Source organism: Salvelinus sp. IW2-2015, linkage group LG13 (assembly GCF_002910315.2).
Source record: "Salvelinus sp. IW2-2015 linkage group LG13, ASM291031v2, whole genome shotgun sequence".
Taxonomy (NCBI): Eukaryota; Metazoa; Chordata; class Actinopteri; order Salmoniformes; family Salmonidae; genus Salvelinus; species Salvelinus sp. IW2-2015.
In genome coordinates this window covers 5,075,240-5,103,006 of record NC_036853.1, presented here as the reverse complement: position 1 = coordinate 5,103,006, position 27,767 = coordinate 5,075,240, and the positions used below count along the sequence as shown (strand labels likewise).

At 40.7% G+C, this 27,767-nt stretch overlaps 3 protein-coding genes across 7 annotated transcripts; 2 read left to right on the top strand and 1 right to left on the bottom strand.

Moving 5' to 3' along the window:
• The first annotated feature begins 4,967 nt into the window (after positions 1 to 4,967).
• amn1 (antagonist of mitotic exit network 1 homolog (S. cerevisiae)) lies at positions 4,968 to 11,363 on the top strand. The gene is made up of 7 exons (XM_023999366.2): positions 4,968 to 5,413; positions 5,581 to 5,713; positions 7,230 to 7,359; positions 7,789 to 8,006; positions 8,785 to 8,841; positions 9,206 to 9,317; positions 10,257 to 11,363. Exons 1-7 carry the CDS (start codon positions 5,394 to 5,396, stop codon positions 10,322 to 10,324), a joined length of 738 nt encoding a protein of 245 aa, XP_023855134.1. The 5' UTR covers positions 4,968 to 5,393; the 3' UTR covers positions 10,325 to 11,363.
• Positions 11,364 to 12,434: 1,071 nt separating this feature from the next.
• On the bottom strand, positions 12,435 to 14,062 carry etfbkmt (electron transfer flavoprotein subunit beta lysine methyltransferase). Its single transcript, XM_023999443.2, has 3 exons — positions 13,457 to 14,062; positions 13,230 to 13,360; positions 12,435 to 13,145 (listed from the first exon to the last, which is right to left on the bottom strand). The coding sequence occupies exons 1-3, from the start codon at positions 13,729 to 13,731 to the stop codon at positions 12,796 to 12,798; spliced, it is 756 nt and encodes a 251-aa protein (XP_023855211.1). The 5' UTR covers positions 13,732 to 14,062; the 3' UTR covers positions 12,435 to 12,795.
• Positions 14,063 to 16,819: 2,757 nt separating this feature from the next.
• Positions 16,820 to 27,683, top strand: LOC111972013 (mixed lineage kinase domain-like protein). 5 transcript variants are annotated; one of them, XM_023998837.2, is made up of 11 exons: positions 16,820 to 17,033; positions 21,479 to 21,928; positions 24,381 to 24,488; positions 25,025 to 25,202; positions 25,301 to 25,401; positions 25,567 to 25,702; positions 26,268 to 26,352; positions 26,452 to 26,606; positions 26,755 to 26,804; positions 26,980 to 27,120; positions 27,385 to 27,683. In XM_023998837.2, the coding sequence occupies exons 2-11, from the start codon at positions 21,481 to 21,483 to the stop codon at positions 27,507 to 27,509; spliced, it is 1,527 nt and encodes a 508-aa protein (XP_023854605.1). In that variant the 5' UTR covers positions 16,820 to 17,033; positions 21,479 to 21,480; the 3' UTR covers positions 27,510 to 27,683. The 5 variants fall into 5 exon arrangements, with proteins under 5 accessions (XP_023854605.1, XP_023854610.1, XP_023854609.1 ...); XM_023998842.2 differs by having other exon boundaries at positions 26,980 to 27,008; positions 27,385 to 27,418; XM_023998841.2 differs by having other exon boundaries at positions 26,980 to 27,008; positions 27,318 to 27,418.
• Positions 27,684 to 27,767: the final 84 nt, after the last annotated feature.

Sequence of the window (27,767 nt, the reverse complement as noted above, 5' to 3'; positions counted from 1 at the left end):
GGATAATTTCCCAGCTGGGGAGGAGTCTCAAGGTAATGCAAATTGGCAGCCGAGCAGGAAGAGGGAGAGAAACTATAAATCCGGAAAACCTGCCAGGGGTGAAGAAATGGGTTGTTTTAAGTGTGGGAGTATGACACACTGGATAAGAGAGTGTCCCACATGGACACAAGACAGCCCTAGGGGGGAAGATCAAAGGCTGAGGCCATCTGCCACAATAACCATAAAAGATGAGCTGGTGAAACAATTTACCCCATCTAACAACAAGGCAGAAAAAGGCCATGCTATTACGTTCAGATTCTCAGACAGCCCATGAAGAGGATCTTGTCATCTTCTTGAGACACCTAACAAAAGTTGGTCTGAAGGCGTCCCATGAAAAGGCACAYATTGCGCTCCCAGAGGTAACATACCTGGGACACACTATCTCTCAATGCAAGAAAGCTGACGGTTGGCCAAAAAGACGCAATCCAACGACTGCCAATTCCAACAACAATTAGAGGGGTTAAGAAAACACAGGGACTATTCGGTTATGTCCACAGTTTTATACCGTCATTCTCATTAATGGCTAAACCATTAAATGCTTTGACGGTAGGGGACATGACCCGGTAGAGTGGACACCAGAGTGTGAAGAGCCATTCCCCAGCACAGGGAATTCCAGACGTAAATAGAGAGTTTGAGATGTTTGTACATAAGGATAGACATTGTAATGCAGTCATCACACAAAAACATGCAGTTTGTGCGGGACAACCATGTACAATAGTGGGGGACAGAGAGAGTTGCTGGAAATGCAGGAAGCCACTCCTGGTAGAGTTAAATGGCAGTGGTTAGAGAAGGGAGCAGAGGTGARGTCGGAAGGCCTGTGGCGTCATAAAAAGGAGGGTCAGCTGCTGGTTCCACCAGCTATCTTAGGGACACTAGCAGAGCTATATCATGGGATCACCCATGATGGCCCTTCCAACATGATGCATAAATTCAAACAGACCTTGTGGGTGCCCAAAACTCGAGTAGTGTTTAAGGATTTTACAAGGACGTGTGTTGTATGTAGTCAATGTAGTCAGTGTTTGTGGCGGCTGCTATAATCACGACCACTCCAAGGGGAGAAAATCAAATAACACTTTATATAGAGTGGATAGCTCGATATGAAGATAAACAGACTTGTGGAAGTCTACAACTTTTTTTCTGAGGTCTTGGCTGATTTCTTTTGATTGTTCCATGATGTCAAGCAAAGAGGCACTGAGTTTGAAGGTAGGCCTTGAAATACATCCACAGGTACACCTCCAATTGACTCAAATGATGTCAATTAGCCTATCAGAAGCTTCTAAAGCCATGACATCATTTTCTGGAATTTTCCAAGCTGTTTAAAGGCACAGTCAACTTAGTGTATGTAAACTTCTGACCCACTGGAATTGTGATGCAGTGAATTATAAGTTAAATAATCTGTCTGTAAACAATTGTTGGAAAAATGACTTGTGTCATGCACAAAGTAGATGTCCTAACCAACTTGCCAAAACAATAGTTTGTTAACAAGACATTTGTGGAGTGGTTGAAAAACAAGTATATATACAGTTGAAGTCGGAAGTTTACATACACTGAGGTTGGAGTCATTAAAACTAGTTTTTCAACCACCATACAAATTTCAAAAACCATCAAGCTCTATGATGAAACTGGCTCTCATGAGGACCGCCACAGGAAAGGAAAACCCAGAGTTAACTCTGCTGCAGAGGATAAGTTCATTGGAGTTACCAGCCTCAGAAATCAGCAATTAACTGCACCTCAGATTGCAGCCCAAATAAAAAGTAACAGACACATCTCAACATCAACTGTTCATAGGAGACTGCGTGAATCAGGCCTTCATGGTCGAATTGCTGCAAAGAAACCACTACTAAAAGAACACCAATAATAAGAGACTTGCTTGGCCAAGAAACACGAGCAATGGACATTAGACCGTGGAAATCTGTCCTTCGGTCTGATTAGTCCAAATTTTTGATTTTGGTTCCAACCACCATGTCTTTGTGAGACGCAGAGTAGGTGAATGGAGGATCTCCGCATTTGTGGTTCCCACCGTGAAGCATGGAGGAGGTGTGATGTGTGGGGGTGCTTTGCTGGTGACACTGTCAATGATTTATTTAGAATTCAAGGCAGTTAACCAGCATGTCTACCACAGCATTCTGCAGCGATACACCATCCCATCTGGTTTGCGCTTAGTGGGACTATCATTTGTTTTTAACAGGACAATGACCCAAAACCCATCTCCAGGCWGTGTAAGGGCTATTTGACCAAGAAGGATAGTGATGGAGTGCTGCGTCAGATGATCTGGCCTCCACAATCACCCGACCGCAGAGTGAAGTAAAAGCAGCCAACAAGTGCTCAGCATATGTGGGAACTCCTTCAAGACTGTTGGAAAGCATTCCAGGTGACTACCTCATGAAGTTGGTTGAGAGAATGCCAAGAGTGTGCAAAGCTGTCATCAAGTCAAAAGGTGGCTACTTTGAAGAATCTCAAATATAAAATATATTTTGATTTGTTTAACACTTTCTTGGTTACTACATGATTACATATGTGTTATTTCATAGTTTTGATGTCTTCACTATTATTTTACAATGTAGAAAATAGTAAAATAAAGAAAAACCCTGGAATAAGTAGGTGTGTCCAAACTTTTGACTGGTACTGTATATATGATTAAATCATCTGTGATTTGGTCGGCTACGTATGATAGGGAGATGTGCAGTATTTGTGATTGGAAGTACTTTCATGTTTGTATTGTTACTGTATGGAGCAGCTATGTGTGTACAATACCTATTTCCCCTTGGGGACAATAAAGTAAACCTTGAGCCAGATATTTTAAACAATGATCTGTCCTGAATGAAAGAATTACATATTCATCGTGGAAAACATTAAGCTTTACACCTGATGAAATGTTAATGTTAAAACTGGTGTTTTGTTGTACTGTACATTGTCCCTGACAAATAAACATGATAAATAAATCATATTGCCTATTCAGCTTAAGCTAGACAATCCTGAACCACAGATTTTACATGCAGTACAAGTAGTGATAGACGGACTCTCAAAATCACACAAATGTTTAGCCTGGTCTGATGGTTTCCCATTTGCATCCAAATATCATGCAGGACAATAACTAAAGACATAATGAAACTACAAAAGAGGGCATTTTGTAAGATATTCATCTAACAATGTACAGCCCAAACAGAACGGCGTTTGGAATATACATGATGAGGTACTGTAGGTGTTGACCTGGAGGCGTGTCACGATGTCATGTCAGTATTATCATCATGACTAAACCAGTTGGACATTACAAGCATCTATGCCTAATATAAATCCTAAAGAAACCCACCCCTCTTCACAGACCTCTTTGTCTTGACATTACTGACAATACAAATGTACAAATTCTAGCTTGGCATGGCAACGTGACAATAATGGAAGCCAGAATGAAATAATGAACGAGGCCTTTTTACTGTGCGATATTTCTTGCATTTCCATGACTGATAAAACCTTTTTCCATGGGTCTCTTGTCCATCTGCAGCAGACATATAGTTAGCAATATGTTTGGAACATTGAATCACAATAAAATCACAGTAACGAATCGCAATATAGAATGGGGATATTGTATTGTGAGGTCCCTGGCAATACATATAGAATGGTGATAATGTATTGTGAGGTCCCCGGCAACTCCCAAAAGAATGCCATGACTTTTTCCCCTTTTTTTTCTGGTTTGTCCCAAACTTCCTTCCCACATTGTCACCCCTACTCCCCCTCCAGCGCTCGACGTCGCTGGTCTACTTACCACCGGCCCTGGCAACAATTATTTTGCACACCTGCTCCCAATCATTACGCACACCTGCTCCTCATCATTACGCACACCTGGTCATCATTATCTCCTTGATTACTCCCCTTGATTTAGCCCACAGTATATACCAAATTATTAGGATGAGGCACATTGAACGCCGTTTTGGGTCTTTGCATGTGAAAAAAGATACATGTCATAACACTATTTGACGTTAATAGTGCTTCAATCGGTGATGTCACTCGCTCTGAGACCTAGAAGTAGTTGTTCCCCTTGCTCTGCAAGGGCCGCTGCTTTTGTGGCGCGATGGGTAACGATGCTTCGTGAGTGACTGTGGTTGACGTGTGCAGAGGGTKCCTGGTTCGAGCCCAGGTTGGGGTGAGGAGAGGAACGGAAGCTATACTGTTACACATGCAAGACATTTTTGGACTGACCTTGTGATATGCTCATTTAAACAGGAAGGTGGCTGGCGTGGCGGTCCTTTGTGGGCAGATTTTGTCATCAATGTCTGGCATTCTCTGAATTTATGGTGGGAAATGGGAAGAAAAAAAACACAGCCACGCCAATGAAAAGCAAGGCTAATGATTGCTTTGAAATGCTTGCAGTTAGCCACTGATTCCTTCCAAACGACTCATTGTTGAATTTGCGATTTCCAACTTGTTGTGTAATCTTTATGTCCAATGGCCGATGAGTACCGATCTATAATTTCTCTTCATTATTTCTCTTCATATGACAAGGATTAAAAATAATTTACCAGTAGATTGTGGACTTGATTCATGATGATGATGACTATAACGTGATTTGACGTCATTTTATCTGTGACCAATGACCTCGAGCCTTCTTGGAAGGGCACTTGTAATATAGCTATGGCAGTGGCAGGACACAAAGGGCTGAAATGTTGGCTGTCTACCCTTACTAAGGACTTACATTTAGCGATGAGGTGGTGTTCCGATGAGTGACAGAAGACTGAGCCAATCACGGCGCAATACTCCTATTTTCTGCTGGCTAAAAGTTATTATTTTTCAAAAGTATCTGCAATCTGATTACAATAAAACATTWAAAATAATTTAAAAAGACATAAAAGGCATAAAATACACTTTTTCTCCCCGGGTAGGTGTAGTTTGCCCCGGGTGAAAAGTGACTGACTGGGATTGTTCGACATTGCGTAGTGATGGGAAGTTCGCCTATTCTGTGAAGAGCGAGGCTGKAATCATTCAATTCGCCCTTGCACTCCTTCTAAACAACGCATTTTTATTTTTTACAATTTGTCAAAAACGCAGTCCACTCTGTGTTACAGATTATAAWTTTGGAAACAGAAACCTGTATGGAGATCAAATGTTTCATCGATGAAAACATTTGCTGAATTTCGGCCAAAATCTTGCTCCATCTTTTCCCACAGCCGACCACTGGGCTTCCTGTCGTCACCATATTTGGTAGTGAGTGGAAACGCCGACCGGATGCTTCACATTTATACATCCGGTGAAATATCTGGCTCATTGTTTTATRTGTGTTTGGATCACCTGTCAGGGAGCTAGCTTTAGGAGGTTAGCTTCTCCATACCTACTTGCACAGACACAGGAGTGCCATTTTGGCAATGGATTCGCTTTTGAATATGTGAGTGGGTAGCTCTGACAGGTTACAGAAATGTTRGTTTTTTGAGCGTCTATGAAATGTGATTTGTAACAATTCGTCTAGCTAGCTTGCTAGGTGTCTAGTGTAGCTAACGTCACCTACTAGTTAGATAGTTACATGTTCATTGATGTACATTTCCATTCTTGCAGAAGCGCCGTATATGTCGCAATCTATGCGGACAGATACCTCAGTAACTTCATGGCTTTACCTGCGGGCATAAAAGACACGCTGCTACGAATCATGTCATCACAGGGCACGGTGACCGACCTAAACATCAGCCAGGTATTAGCTGTGTGTTATATGAAATACGGTTGTCCACTGTGGTTCTGGAGAATTCCTGTTCTGGAACCACAGTGGACACTTTCAGTTCTGACTGTGTGCAGGTTTTTGTTCCAGCCCAGCAGTACATATATCATCCACCAGCAGCGCCCTCAATTGAGCTAGGGCATGTGTTTAGCCAAGGATTATGGATATACTGACAAGATACATCTCTCCACCCTAACAATGGGAGTCATCCACAAAGCGACACAGCAGGCATTGGGAATTTTCCAGTACGTGTGTGTGTAACAGTATAACTTTAGTCCGTCCCCTCGCGCGAACCAGGGACCCTCTGCACACATCAACAACAGTCACCCACGAAGCATCGTTACCCATCGCTCCACAAAGGCCACTACTTCAAGGTCTCAAAGCGAGTGACGTAACCGATTGAAACGCTATTAGCGCGCACCACCGCTAACTAGCTAGCCATTTCACATCCGTTACATGTGCACATTATACATCTTAGAGTAGTAAGCAGAATCAGTGCACTCTATATGTGTGTCTAGGTCATTAGGCTAATGGAAGCCATTACCTAGTCCAGTGAGTTTCATTAGACGTGCATTATGAGCATAGGTTTGCATTACTTAAGCACCATTAGACATGCACATGCATTAGGAGTGTGCGTGTCTGTTTATTTTTGTATCATTGTTATGGTTACGCCACCAATAGAATCTTCCAATAAGAAAATGGAAACCAAGCTGAAATGAGTGCAAGGCAAAATMATAATGGTGGCTAAATGCCAGAGGGGATGAGTCATTAACATAAAGAGGAGTTACTATGTGTGTGACGTAAGGATGAAAACTGAATAGAAAGTGTGTGCCGAGGCTGGAAAGTCAGTTAATCCATGAACCAGCTCGGCTTGTTACTTTGTAATAAAGTCTATTTGAATTCACAAGTTCCGGTATCTGAGAAATATGATTGAGCAAATATTTCCACGACACAAGCTGTCTACCTCCCACCTATTATTTTTTTTGGCTTGGTGGATACAATTCAATATAGTAATCCTATTTTGAATATTCGATGAGGGTGGTTGAGGTGAACTGCTTGTATTCAATGGAGAGATGCGCTATGCTACTAGCCTCATACCATGAATATGCATAGCTACCCTGAGACAACTCCGATATGAAGTTMTTTTTCTCAGAGTTGCCGGGATGTCACGTGTCCTATTTATCAGTACATTTGTAACAACTTAAGCATTACAAAACTTCTATTTGATCAAATCCACCCCCCAAAATTTTGATGACCAAATTCGACACACTCTTATTGATCTCTATACAAAAACTGCTTGCTTGGTGGGCGAAAAAAAAAAAAGACTACCTGTTGGAGGGAGACAGATTTCCCCCCGAGTTGGGCCTCTCTCTTCCTCTCTGGTTTGGCCAGCACTAACACACATGATTKTAATCAAAGTCATGCTATTCATTCTGTGTTACTACTGGGATAGAACCAACTCCTGCACACTTCTTACTGTGTTTGCCCTCAGCTGATGCATCTTGGGACACACAAGCTGGACATGGTGAACTGCAGAGTGTCTGACTCCACCCTGCAACAAATCTGCTGTCCGCAGCTCCGGACAATCCTTCTGCGGGGCCACCCCAGCATCACCTCAGATGGTACCTGCCTACCAAATGTAACAATTTCTGTGTTAAAAAAATCCAAAATCACTTTACTATTGTTAGTCAGCACCTCTACCAACATTCTTGGATATGCACCAGCTCATGCTTTTTACTGGACCATCTCTTTGTTTACAATACAGTACTTTACAATGTAATGAACATCATAATACAATACATCGCGGTTGATAATGGCTGACCCTTGCTGTGACCCCACTCTCCGAGGTTGTCTCAGGGGGAGTTGGAATATGCAAAAAACACATTTCCAATTTACACATGCATATAATACAGACTTGTACATGTGTGAAACTGGTCAAATTAAGCACTCACAAAGTAATTATTATTACAACACAATATGACATTTGATGTGATCTAATACAATTACATTGCTCTATACAACTAACATGTTGATTGGTCGGTTCTCTGTAGGTGTGAGGGCCCTGGCGGCCTCCTGCCCAGGCCTGCAGGTCGTGGACCTGACTGAGTGTGCTGCAGTGACCGATGAAGGGGTCCTGGCGCTGGCCCACGGCTGCAGTTCGCTGGAGGTCCTCTCCCTCTGGGGCTGCTCTGCTGTGGGAGACGCCGCCCTGCTGGCACTGGCAGGAAACTGCATGCTTCTCCATAGCCTCAATCTCTCGGGAACCCAGGTAATTCAATTGAGTGAGTGAGATGCTTATTACGTTTTCACTGCAGATTCGCGCACAGATTGGATGACATATCTCTCTAATAAACTTAAAACCTGGGTTTAGGACTGAATACTTTGTGAAGGCTGCGCTCCTATTCCTAAGATTTAGATTATCTTAGTATAACAGGAATTTATGGTTTATCCCTCTGGAACGCAGCATTGCCAGGTTGGTACTTTAACGCTTTGGAAGAGGAACATTTAATTTGTCATCTTATATGGCCTGAATAAGGAACAGGTCAGCCTGTTCCTCTTAGTATCTGTAAGATTGCTCAATCACACAGTTTCAAGTTGCCCTTTTCACTTAATCAGTCTGTTTTATAACTGTTTCTAAACTGCCATGTTATAACTTTTTGTGAAACAATCTTTTGTGGTTTCTGTTAACTGAGGTTGTGTGTCCTTGGTATGATTTGTCTGCTACCTCTGGGACTGTTACCTAGTGATATGTAGAAGTAACTGACTCATCCAAGTGGCATATGGCACCCCCCCACACCCCTCCCCATTTTGTTCTATAAATGTATGCGTGAACAAAGAGCGAGTCTAATTGTTTTTTCCCTTGCATGCATGCTCGTAGTAAAGCTTTTGTATATTGAGATCCAACTGACTTCTGAGAGGTTTTTCCACCACAACGCACATTAGAAGTACCAAACTTCTGATGTAGCTAATGTACACTGCTTATTGCTTGTAAGTATTTAGTTGACAATCACCTCAGCAAAACTGAGTTCATATGCGCTTTGTTTCAGGTTACAGATGAGGGTGTCATTGGGCTGGCTACTGCACCGTGCTCTAATAGTTTGAAGGTAAGAAGACCAACAAATGTGCATATGAAAATCATTTCCTCATAGAGGACAATAAAACTCTGTCCCTTTATGCTTTTGTTGTGTAGATCTTGTTTGTTCAAACTTAAAAGGATCAATTAATACCCCTAGTATAGTATAAGTGTGCAAAAAAGTAGCTATGTGCACAAGTTCTTCAAGGTGATGGCTATGGCAGCAACTTAGTATCTAAGCACACTTGGAAAGATAACGTCCAACCTTGATTCAAGTTTTATTTGTTTTTATACAAAGACTTCCAAGTGTGAAATTTTCCCATGTTATTTTGGAGCCAGAGTATTATGTCTAGGCAGACAGGGATCTATAAACTATGTGATTGGATGTGTTGTAGGAACTCCAGTTGGCCCGATGTCGTAACCTGACAGGCAAGGCAGTGAGGGCTGTGCTTACAAACTGCCCCAACGTRCGCATCTTTACCTTCGACGGATGTCCTCTCATCACTGGTGAGCCTTTAGCTCAAAGTATAAGTCGTCTACTATAACAGCGTTAAGAATGTACCGTAAGCTCACTCCACAGCTGATTAGAAATGTTGCCGATGGAGTTATCCAATTAGATCTTTTGATAGCTCAAACAGTTGGTAGGTTGAGGGCGGTCACGTGTGTCTGCGAGCAGAGAGCCTGGTATGGGGACCGGGACAGTGGAGGAAAATGTACTGTTAGCAGCACCGTCTGTTTCACTAGCCCAGTCCAGACCTGTATGTGTGTTTATAAATTGGCATTCAAAAGACAAGTGTGGTAAATTTTCAACTGTATAGTGTTAGTTATTTACTCTGAAAATTAGAACCTCACGGACACTAGAGAAGCTTAATTCTTCCCAAAGGGTCGATACAGTTGTAATTCAGACAACCGACATTTCACACAAGCACTGATATTTAACCCTTTCTCCGAGGCTGAGTCTCCTCCTCCACATCTGAACAGCCAATGCATCTCTGTTGCTAGACAGAACCTTAGTGATATCTGTTCTTCCTCACTTCATCTAACCTGACCTCTACCAAAAAGTGCTCACTCCTCCCTAACTCAAGGCTGTCATGGTTATTGATACCAGACTGTCTCTCTTCTCCTCCCAGAGGATCTCTGATGGCTAACAATAACATATCCTGACATAATGTAAACGTTATGCATTACACTCTCTGCCACAGGGACATTGTTAGTTTCTAAAATCTCCACCCATCTCCTCTTATCAATGCCTGCCACGTGTTATTGCTTCCCTGCACTCAACACATTCCAAGCTTAGTTGCACACACTATATACCTTCCTCCTATAACCCTTAACTTCTGGTGTAGACCCTCTAAATCTTAGCACTCCATCAGTGACATGAATAAGTATATTTCACATTCTCAAAACCCAACAACAGCTAAAACCTTAACCTCCTTTGCCTTTCAGATCAAGAGGCCCTGCATAACCTTTTAGACCCAGATAAGTTCCAACAGTTATCATGGACAGTGTACTGAGGGAAAAGTTACCCATAAATGCAGACCTAGGAACAGATTACCCTACCCACAATCCTTAACCTACCCATTAGATTCTGACCCTGGATCAAGACATTAGGAGCAACTTGTACTTACTCCAAGGGAGCACTGAAGAGGATGGCAGGAGGAGGGATGGAAAGAACACACACAAACTCCTTAAAATGATCGAAGCTTCTGGGACCAAAGTGACTGAACTAGGCTAATGGTTGTTATTTACAGTCCGCTAAAGAAAAAAACACCGGTCTCAGTAAATCTTAGCTTTGTAGTGTGATTATCATCAATAACAGTGGTTGAAGATCAAACCTCGATAGTTAGTTGGATGTGCTGCTCAGTGTTGTATTCTCTGTCAATGTTTGCAATTTATACACAAAAACATTTAATATTTATTTATTCTCTAACATTTTTTTTTTGTAAATGCACTTAGGACATTCTTTTCACTGTACTTCATTTGAGATGTCCTTGCTGTAACCTGGTTGTATGCACGCAGCACCCTGTCCTCGATTTAGAAATTGTTACTCAGTTTTTGTTGTAAATATGTAAGCACGAAAGTAGTGATACAATCTTACATTTGGAAATAAATAATATGTTGGAGCAAAGTCTGTTCAGGTACACTGTGATGGGAACTGCCTGTTTAACTATATGATGCATTATTATTATCACACTTAATAAAAACAGGCCCATGTAAATATTTTTATTTTGTAACATGGAAAAAAGATGCTTCTCTCTCTAATATCTGTTTGGACCCTTCACATAGTAGTAGGTTCATTGCATGTATGTTAGGTAAAGGCTCTTCTTAGCAAGGTATGGGCTTCTTTGCCTTTGTACTTCTTATATAAAACAAAGAAGATAAGATGTACCAATGTATACATGACCTTCATTATAGAAGGTATGCTGATGGAAACATGATGCACCTGAGCTCAATTTCGAGTCTCATCGCAAAGGGTCTGAATACTTATGTAATTAAGGTACTTTTTATTTTATTTAGCTAAATAAAATAAAAAAATCTGTTTGCACTTTTTCATTATGGGGTATTGTGTGTAGATTGATGTGAGAACATTTATTTAATACATTTTTGAATAAGGCGGTAACATAACAAAATGTGGAAAAAGGGAAGGGATCTGAATACTTTCCAAATGCACTGTACATTTAGAATACATTTCAAAGATAAGAAAAGTACAAAGGCAAAGATGGTAGCTGAGAATTAATCAAAGATTCTAATATTTTAGCTAGGCAAGAAGYCCGATAATTATTTAGGGCACAAGGGTCATAACCTTTGTGAAAGGGCGTACATGGACCACCTTACAAACCCTTGGGATAGTACCAGGTTAAAAATAAGGGTTAATGATTCAGCAATCAGAGGGGCAGAGAGCTGCAGCAAAAATGTATCAAGCATATCAGCACCAGAGGATGTTTTTTTTTTTTTTTTTTTACATCAATCTTAAGCAAGGCATCTAGCACATAACAGATAGTAAATTGTTGAAATGAAAACAAAGATTCCCTAGAAGTTGACAGATTAACCGTCGAGTCTGGCAGAGGGAAGAGCAGATGATTGACTGACCAGGGTCAACTACACCACCGTTTCTCTCAAATAAAAAGCCTGCCGAGATAAAATTATGATTAAAAGCATCACTTATCACATTCTTCTCAGTTATGATGCCAGTCAGGCAGAACTTGATAAGGCAGGGATGAAGAGGAATTTGTACGCTTCAGTGCATTTACTGTTTTCCAAAATCAGAGCTTAAAAAGTAGCTTGATTTAGCTTTCTTAAATGAGGTAGTACATCTGTTTCTCAATTGTCTGAAGGATTGCCAGTCCACTAGAGTCAGTTTTCCTTGCTTTGGCCAAAGCCTGATTTCTCCTCTGAATGAGCTCAAATAATTCCAAAGAAAACCAAGGGTTTAATCTATATTTGACTCTGAATTATTTAAAAAGAGTGTGTTTATCTGCCAGAGGAATAAATATGGAGTATAATTTTTCTAGAGCCAACTCAGGGTCAGGTGGTAGTGGCTAAATCAGGACATGTCATGAATGAGAGTAAGGAGTGTGGATGCCCCCTACTGTTAGGTCATTGGATTGCAGTCTGACTGCAGTGTAAGTTTACATGCTTTATTGTTTACACAGATGTGATTGATTGCATTTGAAATATGTACTGTATTACATTTGTTACTTGTCATTTTCAATTCATAGATCTGTGTACAACTTTGTTGTTCAGACAACACCCCATACTACTGTGGCATTATTGAAGGGTTTTGTATAAAAGAGATACGGTTAGGTTTGAGATGTCAAAAGAGGTGGTTGTTTAACGACAGTACATTTGACTTCATGGCAAAGAAGATAGACAAGTTTTGATTGTGTCAATGCCAGGCACTTGCTGATATCAATTCCACAATCATATGTCAAGTGTCACGAGTGCTCTAAAGCACATACAAATATGGTTTTGTGAAAGATGTCTGTCAGAGTTCAGGCAGGTAGCGCCACACAGTGCTGCAGGTCAGTCCATAGTTCTCCTCTCTGACAGCTTTAGGCAGTTCAAACTGAGCCTCCTGACGCAGGAGCCTCCTGATGCCATGTCCTTCAAACTGGGCCCTCCCCGGGTCTCCTATCAGGACCTGTGTCCCGTGGGTCTGGATGCAGCAGTTTAACCAGCTGTGAAGGCTGTCTGCCAACACCTCCTCATAGAACATGTCTCCCAGGAGGATGAGGTCATATTCCTTGGGCTCTGAACTAATCACATTCTCCGTATCACAAGGGAGGGGGTTCAGGCCATTCAGCTCACAGTTCAGCTGGGTCGCGATGGCTGCAACTGGAACGAGGGAGAATCAGGACAGAGGTCTTCATACCCCAATGATAGAATCAATCAGTGAAATGTACAAAAGTGTTGTCTTACCAGGGTCAATGTCATTGGCTACTACATGAGAAGCACCGCAGAACTTGGCAGCTATAGCAGAGGCTCCACAGCCGCACCCCAGATCTAACACTCTCTTGCCATGCGACACTCCAGGGTTACTCAATAGATACCTGGAGAGGTGGTGGGTTATATTATGGGCTTATTAGTGGTAATTAATTTGATCCATTTCATTTGAATACAATAGTGCTTTCAAAACAATAACGTACCTGGCGAGTGCTTGTCCCCCTGGCCAGTATATTGCCCAGAATGGGTCAGAGAAAGGCCACAGTTCTGGTCTTGCATGCCAAAACCGACAATTTGGGGTGAACAGTCTCAAATGGATTTCTGGGGTRAAGTTATGCTTTCTTACTATCTCAGTGTTTTCTATAATAAAGTTCTTTATATCATTATCCGAGGRGAAGCCTTGAAGGTACCTATTTGTACTAGTGCAAAGTGTTTTGACAATGTTCATATAACCAAAAACTCCAAGCCTGGTTAACATTTTGTTAGCTAGCTAGCTACCTAGCTAATTAACGTATTACATTTAAAAAAGCATTCCATCAAACGCACGTTCACAGTAAGCTAATTAGCTGCAAGTCTACCAACTATATAGCTACCGACGGTTCAGTATTTTTACCCATTTCACYCAGAAATGTCAACATGTAAATCCTAACCCAGGAAGGCACAAGAGCGTTGTTCCCACACGGAAGCAAAACATGACAGGACCAAATAAATGTACAACGCGTATATGATGCCACTGCACTATAGCGAATAGTACTTTTGGTTCCGCTCTGTAAATTTTTTTCAGCCAACCTCATGTGGATGGGGCCAAGGCAGCYTCATCTTCCCACTACACACTCAGCGCCATTTTAGGCAGATTTCATAACACTTGATTGGGCAAATGTATTTATTCAAAAATTGGGTAATTTGGTGTCTCTTGATTGAGTAAGAAGTCCTAGGCATGCATGTCAGAACATATTATAACATGCTATTACTATTGTTAGGAAAGAAATTAGATAAGTAGACATGAACGGAAATAATCACAGGAAGTGCACAGCTCTACTGTGCGTAGTAGTGGTGTAGGTGTACACAAAGGGTACGGAAGCCCAATCCCTCCATTGAAAAAAAATTATGTCGATACTATCAAAAAAATGTCACGATACTATCTAAAAAAAAAAAGTAGATACTAAGTCGAAATTTTGAGATAGTAGACCATACTTATAGGAAATGTTTCTTCATTTGTAACAGTGTGTGGTGATTTCAGAGGTGACACCACAGGTCCCAGACTGGTGGTTCCGGATCTGGTAGGCTACCTAACCAGGTAAAGCTTCAGACCCTAGTTGTAGGGTATGACATAGAAATAAATCTGCTGTTAAAGAGTTTTATATGGGCTATGATGGGACTAGATGTTTTCGAAGCAGGTCATATTGTTTAAAAAAAAACTAGACAACTGCGATTGGATAATAGAACTGAACTTGCTTAATAGAACTGAACTTGCTTTATGCAGGGTTGCATAGTGTAGGACTTTGCATCTGTAATGTAAAGGTTAATCACACAGTATGTCATCACTTTTGTGTTGATTGATTAATTCAATAAACTAAAAAAATAAAAAGATTTGCACACTCCATATATAAACTCCCAGTAATGTATTGGGTAAATCACCAACGTTTCAGCATCACTGTGCCTTCTTCAGGATAACATCATGAATACTTGAACAAGATTATGTAGACAAACAGTGCAATTAGTGCAACCAATGACAATAGTGAGGGGTGTGTCATAATGATTAAGTTAATTAGAATGAATTGAGTGAAACTGTTAAAAAACAATAGTTTATGGCATATGAAATATATTAGGCTATTGTTATCATATGCAAACATAATTGAATATTGTACATAATATTAGCATCAACATACATTATTGTTTAATTCAATTTCACATATTTAATTAATTCACACCAATAATTTGGGATTGATAAAGTCTAGGTAGRCTAGCCAGCCAAAGTTMAAATATAAACCAAATTTGATCACATTCATATTTTCTCTTAACACATACACGTATAAATAGGCACATTTTAGGCTATAAATACATAACATTACCYCTTTGTTTCCCCTGGCCAGAGGAAATCAAGAGTGCATAGGCTTCTCTAGGCTACCTGCAGCTGTGGTTGTTATCAGTAGGCTACAGTAGATCAGACTGAAGCACCCTGTTAATTGTGCATGAGTTGACAAATCATGATGAAAATCAGTCTAAACAACAGTACTTTGTCCCTATTTTCAARGCTACTGTGTCAATATTTTTTTAATCAAAAGTGTTGGGGCAAATGCCATCTGGCCAGTAGTTTGTGCTGTGCTGATCACTGCAAAGTGGATAGATGAAAATTGCCACATAATGCTACAAATGAAGGAATATATATATATGTTCTACTATCTCGAAATTTGAAGTTAGTATCTCGAAATTTGAAGTTAGTATCTTGCAATGTTGAGATAGTATTGACATTGTAATGTTTTTTTGGTGGTGGGAATGGGCTTCCATACATTGTATGTTTGAAATGAAACATACCTTGAGAGACTGTTGTTTTGTTGGTACTTTGTTGGTACTGAGACTTCACTGACATCTGAAACTGAAAGGAGATCACATTGAGTTTCAGATGTCAGTGAAGTCTCAGCACTGACAACAACAGCCTTTCAGGGTATGTTTCATTTCAAACTTACAATAGGTTTGAGGTTGACCAGAGAACAATAACAAGTGCTTGTGATGCGTGAGATTTGTCTTACAGCCTACATCCTGCTGTTGAGAACAATACTTTTTGCTCAAACCATTCATCATAAGTTCTTACTAGAGTGTGTCTGTTTCCTGTCTAATGCTAAAACTGCTGATTGTCATTGAACAGTTGATATGTTCCATGTGTGGAACAATCGATAATGCAACCAATCAACAGATGTGACTATATCACTACTAGTGATATGGGGGATCTGTTCAGTGGTGGAAAAAGTACTCAATTGTCATACTTGAGTAAAAGTAAAGAAACCTTCATAGAAAATGAAATTTACCCAGTAAAATACTACTTGAGTAAGTCTAGAAGTATTTTGTTTTAAATATACTTAAGTATCAAAAGTAAATGGAATTGCTCAAATATACTTAAGTATCAAAAGGTCAGGTAAAAGTATACATCATCTCAAATTCCTTTTATTAATTTACAGATGTATTTACWGAGAGCCAGGGGCACACTCCAACACAATTTAAAAACYAAGCCTTTGTGTTTAGTGATTAGGCCAGATCAGAGGCAGTAGGGATGACAAGGGATGTTCTCTTGATAAGTGRGTGAATTGGACCATTTTCCTGTAAAAATGTAATGAGTACTTTTGAGTGTCAGTACTTTTGGGTACTTTTTACAGAGTTTTTTTCTTTAGGAATTTAGTGAAGTAAGAGTAGAAGTTGACAAATACTGTAACATGCTGACCACATGCGAGCGTTGCAAAATAAATGTGCACATACTTGTTATTCAATCATTGCACCACACTGCAATCAACGAGTGTGTGCATAGCCAGGCGCTTGATGAGCTGCATGTCCCGCCTTTCCCATCTCCTCAGTGGTTTTTAGGAGCATATACCCACATGGGTGATTGAAAAATGAACTGAGGTCCACACTCCAGTCAGTTGTGGTAATGCACATTAAAGTTGGTTGCCAACCACCATATAAAGTTCAAAGAAGAAGCCTGAAGGAGGAGAGATTACTAGAAACAAACTCGGTTTACCCTTTTATCTGTGGATTAATTGTTGGAGTAGAGGACCTTGTGCCTTTCAGGTAAAATAACAACCCAATGTTTATATCCCAGGACAAATTAGTTAGCAACAGCAAGCTAGCTAAATTGCCACGAATGTTTAATGCTTTTCGACATGTTCCCAAATTAATATAGTTGGTTCAGAATTTTTGATCTAATGGAGTCTGGTATGGAATAATTTCCCTTTACCTAAGTGAATTGTTTAAAGGCGTTGCATAGACCCTCAAATATTTCCTTGGGCTCCTGAGTGGCACAGCGGTCTACGGCACTGCATCTCAGTGCTTGAGGTGTCACTACAGACCCTGGTTCGATTCCAGGCTGTATCACAACCGGCTGTGATTGGGAGTCCCATAGGGCGGCCCAGAGTTGTTAGGGTTTGGCCTGGGTAGGCTGTCATTGTAAATAAGAATTTTTCTTAACTGACTTGCAATAAAGGTAAAGTAAAAGGTAAGGGCATACTTAAGTTTTTTTTACATTAGCTTGAAGCAAGTCTTTCTGCCATACAATCTAGTTTRCATGGTGACGCCCTGATTCGCTGACTAAACGGCTAGTCAAAGCAGGGTTGCCATGTCTGCAGTTTTCTGCTAATTGGGCTACTTTGAAAACGAACTATTGTTGCATACATATCCAGATGATGTTGCATACTATTTTGCGCAAAACGATGTCGGTGTTCGAAGCGTAGCGTTAGTCCACTATTGGCTGAGTCACGTGAGTGAGAGGAGACATCTTTTTAAGTCATATGTGGCTATTTAGATTGTCATTATGCCGACAGTAGTTTTTTTCCAACCGTTTTCCAATTAAAACATTTACACTAGAGCTGATGCTTCACAATATTTAGTGTTTTACGCATGCTCACTTCTTGGGGGCTGCGCMAGTGGACATTTTAAATGGAAGTTATGGAACTCCCTCGCGTGCTTCTGTAATGGGGAAAAGTCCTCAATGAAACTGACATTAAATGTGGAGAATGATACATTTGCATCTGTTAGCTATCAAGTAGCCTATTACTTTCTATGGCATTGTAGGCTACCATCTGATATGTTGAAACGACTATATCACAGCCCTTACAAAAAAAAGATTGCKGTTTTGAAACTGCAGTAACTGCAGTCACTGGTATTTTGGATACATTAATTGCAGAAGATCTGCCGTTATACTGCACTCTAACTCAGTGGCGACCCACCTTTTTTGGGGGGGTGCCTGTTTGGATGTTACTTTGGCATTAATACGTGCCAGATTTAAGTTTGCAACAAAGTATTTTTTTTGTGTGAAAAATGTGCATACAAACTTGGTCTCTTTTTTGCCTTCTTGAGTAAGGCAGCTCCAAAATGCAGGTATTTCAGCCAAGCTCAGTGCTTTCTGTGATGGTGGGGCAGCCAATGGAAAATACAGAGCTTTAGTAATGTTCTCTAGTTGTGTTGTGATTGGCTCAGTGTTCTGTCACTCACGGGGACACTATGTCACCGCCAAACCTAACGGTAAAACTCAAATTCAGTGGAGTGGTGTGTGGTCCCGAGTCTGGGTTCAATGGTCTCTTTTCACATCTTAAAGGGATAAACATTCAACATTGGCCATGGTGTCAATCCAGCATGACTTTTGCCGCGCTCAAAACAACTTGAAACTCAGAACTGGGAAATCTGATTTCAGTGAGTTTGAGACAACTGGGAACTCTGGGGGATAAAATGAGCTCCGACTGGGAAAATACYTTTGAACGGTCATCCAACTTGGAATTGCAAGTCGGGGACTCGGGCCTCTTTCTAGAGCCTTGACCTGACGTCTTCATGACTCAACCTTGTTSCCAGTTGTCTTGAAATCACCATAAATCCAGAGAATGCCAGAGGTCATTGGTCACAGATAAAATTTCGTCAAATCACGTTATATCTACAGCAGCTTTGATTGGACTGCTGATTTTGGACAAGGTGAGTCCAAAAATGTCTTGTATGCTGCTGCATAAATGATGTAATATACCAGGGAGATAATACTTCTGTAGCTAAGTGTAACGACTTTCCTCTTCTTCTGACGAGGAGTAAGAGATATCGGACCAATGTGCAGCGTGGTAAGTGTCCATTTTAATATAAAAACTGAACACTACAAAAATACAAAATAACAAAGTGAATAAACAAACGAAAATCAAAACAGTCCCGTATGGTGAAAACACAGACACAGGAAACAACCACCCACAAAACACAATAGAKAACAGGCTACCTAAATATGGCTCCCAATCAGAGACAACGACTGACACCTGCCTCTGATTGAGAACCATACTAGGCCAAACACATAGAAATAGAACAGAACAAAACATAGAAAAAACAACAGAATGCCCACCCCAACTCACGCCATGACCAAACTAAAATAAAGACATAAAAAAGGAACTAAGGTCAGAACGTGACACTAAGAAAGTAATACTAAGTGTATGTTGTGTAGTAAGCTGTTAGTAGCCTATGTGCCTCACCCTTATAATTTGGTCCCGTTTCCCCTCCTAATTTCACCTACTGTTTTGACTTGGTGGTGCACATGTAGCCTATAGCCTGTTTTAGAGAAATGTAATTGTTAAATATTGTAAGAGCTTTTTTTGTCTACTTATATGCCCCCTATATTTATCCTACACTTCTGACTTGGTGGACAGGCAGAATAATGTAAGAACAGCCCATGTTCTGAATTCTSTCGCTGTACATTTCAAAAGTGGTGAACAAATAGTTATATTGACTATGTCCGTCCTAGCTCGGTCATTGTCTTCATTGAAATTACGGATTGTCTCTTATCCACTCTTCGTCCACTTATTCCATAGTTTGTACATCTCAATTGTCAGTAGAAACCACATTTGTTTAAGCAAGTCAGCCATGTCAGCTATGTTTTTTAAAAGGCAGTAAATGAGGCTGAATGAAATGTTTCGCTGCCAGACAAGGCTCCGCTGATAGCCAGGTGTAGCAGTGATAAGGTGTTGGGACTGCTGTTGCAACTCTGTGGTTGGGACAGCTTTATGTAGGCCCTAACAGTTTGTGGACACCGTTTGTCACCGTTATCGTGAAATTAATGTATTGTTTAGTGTTGTGTAGTGGGTTTGCTGGCATGCATCTAAAACACTTTTTTTGTTTTTCAAGAGGTAGCCWCATCATATCCATGCCATCAACAGCAATTTTCTCAATTTAAAGTACATTTTAGGCCAGAGCTTAAACTGGGTTCGGGAAACCTGCCCTTATTGTTTGTCAAGACTAGTGATAATTTCTTTTGAAATTAAGGCGAAATAAACTTCCCTCAGCTTTCGCAAGAARTCAAACAGCTCATTAGTACCTCACATCAGATGTGTATCAGGGATAAGCAAGTTTCCCTTCCTCTTCCTGACTAGTTTTCAAAAGACATTATCTGACATTACTCAGTGCCAAAATAGCTTGTGGGAAATAAGTGGTTATGGTCAAGAAAACACCTGTGCTGTATTCATTACGCCGATACTTTTGCCAAACATTTAATCTGTTGCTAAATGTTTTGCAACAAACTGTTTACTCCAAACAGAAAACGCAAATGAGTTTCTATTGAACAAATTCAGGTAGGTCACTCCCAGTTTCYTTCCYTTTGCTTTTTATATGGGAAACGGTTTACGTAATGAATACACCCCTGAAAACCTGATGTAGTCGTTTCAGCTGATATCATCAATGCCCTCAGGTGGTAACAATGCCAACACACATACAATCTGCACATAAAATAAAACTGATTTGTAGTGGGAGAGATGTCGCCAGAACTTGTAAGGCTGCTATGGGATGGGTTCAACATGAATTGTTGAACAAGGTTTGTGCTCTGTCAACAAGRTAGTATACTGTACTGTATATACGCTTTGGTAGATAGACTTTCTCAGAGCTATGTTTTGGGAAGACCTTGTCGAATGCATTTCTGTTGAGGGAATTAAATAATTCCTCTAATGTACTCATTAATTAAAATCAATCTGTCTATTTATAAGAATTTGTAAGATACTTATTAACATAAAATAGACAGGATACAGTCTTATTAAAATTAGATAATAGTATTTATTCTCGGAGCACGCTACCATTTGACCATAAACAACAGGTTTATATACAAGATATGACGTCATAGGCTACAGAATAAATCTCCTCGTCCTGACAAATAGAAAACAGGTTCAAAAGTGAATTCCAATTTCCCAGCGCACACACATGACACACAATATAACCTATCCTCCTGAAGGCTCACTATAATTTATTACCACTTTAGCAGACAACTCAAGATAATGGAAGACCTAACAAGTTACTCACTACTTTATCTAAACATCTCAGGGCTAAGTTGGGTCAGTTCAACCATAGTTTAACGACCCTTTCTGCTTATTTTATAACCCACAACACAAATCTCTTTTCACCAGGCGTGCAGAGTTCAATTAGTTATAGTTTTATCTAAAGCTAGAAATTGTTTTAATTATTTATTAACAAAATTCCTAACAATTTCTTAAAACCATTTCTTCTTTCTCCAGGCATGGACATCGTAGATCCCATCTTGGGCATAGCGGAGAAGCTCTACTCTCTATGTGGTGAAGTGAAAGCCAACAAGAAGCGATGTCAGCGTTTGGGTATGCGCGTAAAAGCCTTGGAAGAGCTGGTGAGGGCGGTAAAGGTGAAGGGGCTGGGGGAATACCCTGCCCATGTGGAGAACGGCCTGAGTGAGCTCAAACTCACCTTAGAATCTGCCCAGGATGTGGTTAAGAAATACGCCAGTGCCAGCTACCTGAAGCGCATCCTGAAGGCCTACGACCAGGGAGATGATTTTGAGAGTTTGAATGAGCGCTTGAATGATGCAGCTCAGGTGCTCTCGCTTGCCCTGCAGGTGGACCAGAGACAGAAGCTACAGCAGGTGTTTCAAGAGGCGACACGATGGAGAGAGGATGAGGAAGACCGAGAGATTGATTGTCTGGAGCTGCAAAAATGTGAGACACAGGGTACACCATATGTGGGGTGGGGCAATTTCAGGCAGGTGACATTGTGCCAATTATGGATGCACGATATCGGTGAACATATCGTTACGCTATTATTATTATTCTTTGCTAAAAATTCCAACGCTTATTAGCCGACGTCTAGTTTAACGCCTACGTGCAAAACTGATATCAAAGCTGACGTCACTGCCTATTATAAAGGTACCGTGTGACGTAAATTACGCACTAAAATGTTGTGCTATACGTGAAACACAGCATTTCCTAAACTAGCCCACAATGTCTGCTATGTGGATCGAGCAGTCAACAAACAAAATTTCAGCGGACACAATCAAGGCAAAATCCACTAAAGCCAAGATAATGGAATTCATTGCCCTTGAAAATCAACCGTTCTTTGTCGTTGGTGATGTTGGCTTCGCCGACTGGTCGAGCACCGGTTAACACTACAAGGTGCACTATTTTCCGATGGAACGCAGTCTTTGCCTGTCAAAAAAAGATACAGTAGCACTGTCAAAGCTGTACAAAAAAGTCAGCAAACAAGTAAACACCGGCAACGCGATTGTGTTTACAATGCCGCGTTGGTAATAAAGCATAATTTGTTCGACCGCAACTGCTGGGGTAGCTAGCTTTAGCTTGCTAAGTTACTAGCCTAGCACCAATACAACCAGCCTGAAAACAATTACCAGTAGAAACTGCAGTCATTTCATTATTCTTTACAATGATTAGGAATCCTTGTGAGTAAGTATTAGCTAGGTTGTGTTGATATCACAAGTTTACTGGGAGAATCGAGACGAAGTAGAGACTCTGGACGGGTGGATAGGTTTAATTAAAAGCAATTTATTCAGAGGTAAAGATATCTGAAATAGCGTGCACGGACCCTTTCATCAGCTCAAATGGAACTCTCCGAAAGAAGCCCAGATAACAGAGTGCATAGACATTTTATACAAAGATAGAAAGTAGGTTGAGTCTGGAAGTTCTTGTCCTCTGGTTGGTCCTGATGAGTTGGGCGAGGTCCCCTTCAGGCTAGTATCACTGTCTCATTGGCTCTGAGTAGATTTCTTTGTCTTCAGAAATGTTCAGGCTAAAACAGGAGATTAGGTGTGTGCGTAGATGTTCCTATTTTGACATTTCTGTGTGTCTCTGTAAAATGTTCAGACTGAAGAGGAGATTTTGTGTGTGCGTAGATGTTCCTGTCTTATCAGTGTTTATGAAAGGTTTGCGTCAGCCCTCTGTCCTTGGGTATGTGTGTGTCTCAGTATCTCGTGATATGCAGTACCAGGCACCCTTTTCTTATCAGTCTTTATGAAAAGGCCTGTGTCAGCATCTGTCTCTGGGTGTGTGTGGGTCTCAGTATCTGCTTATGAGTTTGTGAGAAACCCTGTTGGGAAAGAAGTTAGTTAATAACAATGTAATAGCAAATATGCTTGTGTTATAATAAATGATATTTAATTCCAGTTGCCTATTGAAAAATTGAACTTAAGTTCATGCAAGTAAATAGCTAGCCAGCTACTAAACCCTGTTGCCCAAACCTAACGTTATAAGCAGCCAGCTAGCTTCATCTGGCTAGTGAGGCTCGACCGGACCGGGTTATGTGCTGTGAAGCTAGACACAATAAGGATTAAGCGCAATAATGGAATTTGCGTTTTGCCTTCAAAATAAAAGTATGTCATTCGCAGTGATGCAAATGAATACAAATAGTAGAATTATACCACACTTTTATTTTGAAGGCTAACCACAAGTCCACTATTGTGGCTAATCCTTATTGTGGCTAGCTTCACATAGATGGGTCCGACCACCATTAATCAAATAAGAACGGTTTTATAAATTAGGGTTATTTTAGATGATGACACATAGCTATATAGTTTGCTAGCTAACTATAGCTACTGAAACAGATTATGTCGTGTTATTTGACGTGTATCTTTTTTGACACCCAAAGACCTAAACGGCGTTCCATAGAAATCCTGGTTGAGAATGGAAAAAAAGGAACAATGAAACATCACAGCAAGTAAGTGAAAGAAATAGGTTTATATTATGTTTTACTGGTAATGGGYACATAGGTAAATGCCAACAAAATAACTATTTGGTCAGTGTGTATGTAACCTTTATTTAACTAGGCAAGTCAGWTAAGAACAAATTCTTATTTACAATGATGGCCCGGACAACGCTGGGCCAATTGTGCGTTGCCCTATGGGACTCCCAATCACGGCCGGATGTGATACAGCCTGGATTTGAACCAGGGACTGTAGTGACGCCTCTTGCACTGAGATGCAGTGCCTTAGACCGCTGCGTCCGTGTGTGTGTTAATTCTAGTACATTCTAGTACAGTTAAATAGTTAAGGCAGCTAACATTTTTAATATTGGTTATCGGTATCTGTTTTTTTTTGGCAAGGAAAATATCTAGTATCAGTATGAGACAAAAATGTAATATCGGTGCCAATATAACCCACAGTGCTACAGTCTCTGGCGGAGGGCACCAAGGAAAGATTGGACACAATGCATGAGAAAATGGACTCCACCAAAAAGGATGTGAAAGACATCAAAGCAATGTTGGAAACCTGTGAGTAAGCCTATATAGATAAATGTCTAATTTAATGTAACTAAAAAAGTTTTGTCCTTAGTTGTTGCCAATTGATCACATTCAAACATCATACGGCATTTGGTAATTACTATTTAATTTGGATTCTGAGCAACTGCTGTGTTCATTAATCTCACATTCCCCAACTAGCACCAGGTGATAAAAAGGAGCTGAGAGTCTGTTTGTTCCTGTGTGGTTTACACCTTTCTACGTTTTTGTTTGATACTACAAGCACTATTGTTCCACTCACACAAACTATATTGACGGCACTCTGCACAGATAAATTATGTGCATGGGATGGTATGGGATGGTAAACAATGTGTCATTCAAATCAGATCCCAAAACACAGAACAGTTTTGCATCCTGCACCAGGCAAGCACCCTCCATCCGCATTGTATTTTACAACACTGTGTGTTGTCCTGTGGTACCTTGAGTTATCTGTGTAATTGATGTGTTATGTTCCTAAGTGCCTGTGTGACTTTATGTTATTGGCTTTGTTGTGTGTTATCCATTTACAGTACAGAAGCCCAGCATTTTAATTCAAGACATCAGAGAGATTAAGCCAGAGGAGCTGACCTACGACATGCCCAAAGAGCCCATATTAAAAAATGAAAACTCAGTTTTGTACAAAGGAGAGTATAACAAATTCACAGTAGCCATCAAAAGATACACCTACCCAAGGAGCACAAGCCCAAGGTATGTAGCGTAGCATACAAGACATCTCAGAATTATTGTAGTATAAACTTCAGTTCTAAACATCTATTTTCCTAATCGGTAATGTTTGTCCCACGCAGTCAGGTGAGAAGCATCTTCAAAAAGGAGGTGGAGACTATGAAGCGCTTTGAGTCGCCAAACATCCTGCGAATGTTTGGGATCTGTGTCCAGCAAGAGTGCGGTGAGTGGGCTACTCTATTTGTTTTACAGTATGTGAAATAGTTGCTGAACAAATAGGAGATGGGATATAATCACCATGTGATTGCAGGATATGATATCAAAATGTGATGATGATGTGCCCTTGTTGCATTTAATCATCCTTTTCTCTACCCTTGTTGTCCTGCAGGTCCCAATCCAAACTACCTTATTGTGATGGAGTTTTGTGAGAAGGGCAGTCTAAGAGAGGTGCTGGATTCCCAAAGTAAGCTGCCCTGGGACAGAAGGGCCCGCATGAGTCTGGATGCAGCTCAAGGCCTTTACAGGTACATTATACCACTCTTTACCCTGTGCCTTACACACGTAGCCCAGACAGTACACCTATTACACATGAAGCACCATCTCTGCCATATCGTTGCCATAAATGTGTTATATTTATACAATTTMAACTAAGGAATTGGCCTATCATACATTTATGTTAAATAAGGTCTCTGTCGCAACCAGTACAGACACCTTCAACATGAAATGTTGGCGGACATGAAAGGMTTCCACCAGCGTGGTGGAAAGCGACACCAAAAGCTGGCTAATAAAGTCACACCTCTGATGGTCGCACCCCTGCCACAGCCAAATGTCACTGGGTACACATCGGGTACAATTTGGCTAAATTCAACAGAGGAACGTTGGATGCTATTCATGCATCTTATGATCCACCTATTAACTTCTACACACCAATAATATACAGTATGCTCTGGTGTTTCCCCTTCACTAAAATAATGGGTACACTGTATCTGTGCCCTGTGCCTCGCTCACCAAAGTTCACAGAACAAGAAAGTGTATCCTAATCACACTGAGCTACCCTGACATGACTAGCTAATCCCTCTCTCACTGTAGATTACACCAGTCTGAGAAGAAGTTTCAAGTGCATGGATGCATCAACAGCAGCAAGTTCCTAGTAGATACCGGGTACAGAGTGAAGGTATGAGGTTTAATGCATTCCACTACACATCCATGTGTGTTTGGCACTACAAAGTGATAGGCGAAGTACTCCACCTCAATGTAATTGTTGTGTGGTCAGCTAGGAGGTTTGGAGCTGGCGAAAACAGAGACTTCGTTGAAGAAGTCTAAGGACCGGAAGAGCTGCTCCTTATGCTGCAGCTCCTTATGCTACAGCTCCCCGGAGCAGCTTGAGAGTATCAACAACCCCTACAACAAAGCCTGTGAGATGTACAGGTCAGCTTTCCATCACACACTCAGATATTGTAAATGAATGTAAAATCACAAACCCATTCAATTTTTTATGTTGAAATGGTATTTGTTAGTCTAATGTAGGCCCTCAGTCTACTGCAAGCTCACTCTGTTTGAATTGTGTCCATTGCAGTTTTGGCATTGTCCTGTGGGAGATTGCAACCCGCGAGATTCCCTTCAGAGGTGTGTGTCAACTCTGTTAGTGTTTATTAAACACAGCCTTTCTACTAACAGCAATGCCAATGATACATCTGAAAATAGCATGGTTGGGTTTTCTCTCTCTCTATAAGCATATGGTTGCTCTGTCATATTTAGACATCTGTCATTCCATTTCTGTTTTCTCTTGTCTTCTGATCAGACTGCTTACCAGAAGAGGTGTTAAAGAGGGTGAGTAAAGACAAATATACTGAACCTCTTCCTGAAGACTCCCCAAAACAGTTGGGAGAACTGATCAACGCKTGTCGCTCCTATGACAGCTTCCACAGGCCAACGGCAGGAGGTAATKCCTTCAACACACACAACTAATAGGCCTAGACATTATGACATACTGTAGGCCTACATACAATTATTTCACCTGTTCCATATTGATTCCTATTTGTCCTGTTATCCTTGTTTCTTATTTCCATTCTGATCATCATCATTAAGAGGTGTTATAATACCCAGGACAGATTGTGTAATCAAGTCTGTCTGTTTCAGTGTTGGTGGACAAGCTCCGCAAAGTGGTGGAGCAGTTAGAGGAGGACTAACAGAGTTTCATCTCCAGAGTTCTCAGAAACATGGCTGGAGAAGAGGATAAACAAGAACAGTTATCAGCTCCAGTTTAAAGACATCAACTGGCCGCCCCAAATTCATCATGGGATGATCAACACCACACCTACAGACGGTTGATCAAGTGCCTGTGATGTCATTTAAGCCTAGTACATTTTCACATCATTAGTCAGGAATAACTTTGAAACTGTGAAATGATTTGCAATTGATTTGACAAACTATTAAAGRAACACCATCAAATGTTTGCTACTATGGTACAAAGCTTTGAAAATAAATAAAATATTTAATAATGAAGCGATTTGTTTGTGAGTGACAATTTACAGTATTCAGGCCAGTATTCATTAGCATAATATTTAGTAGTCTGGCGCCGCACCAATG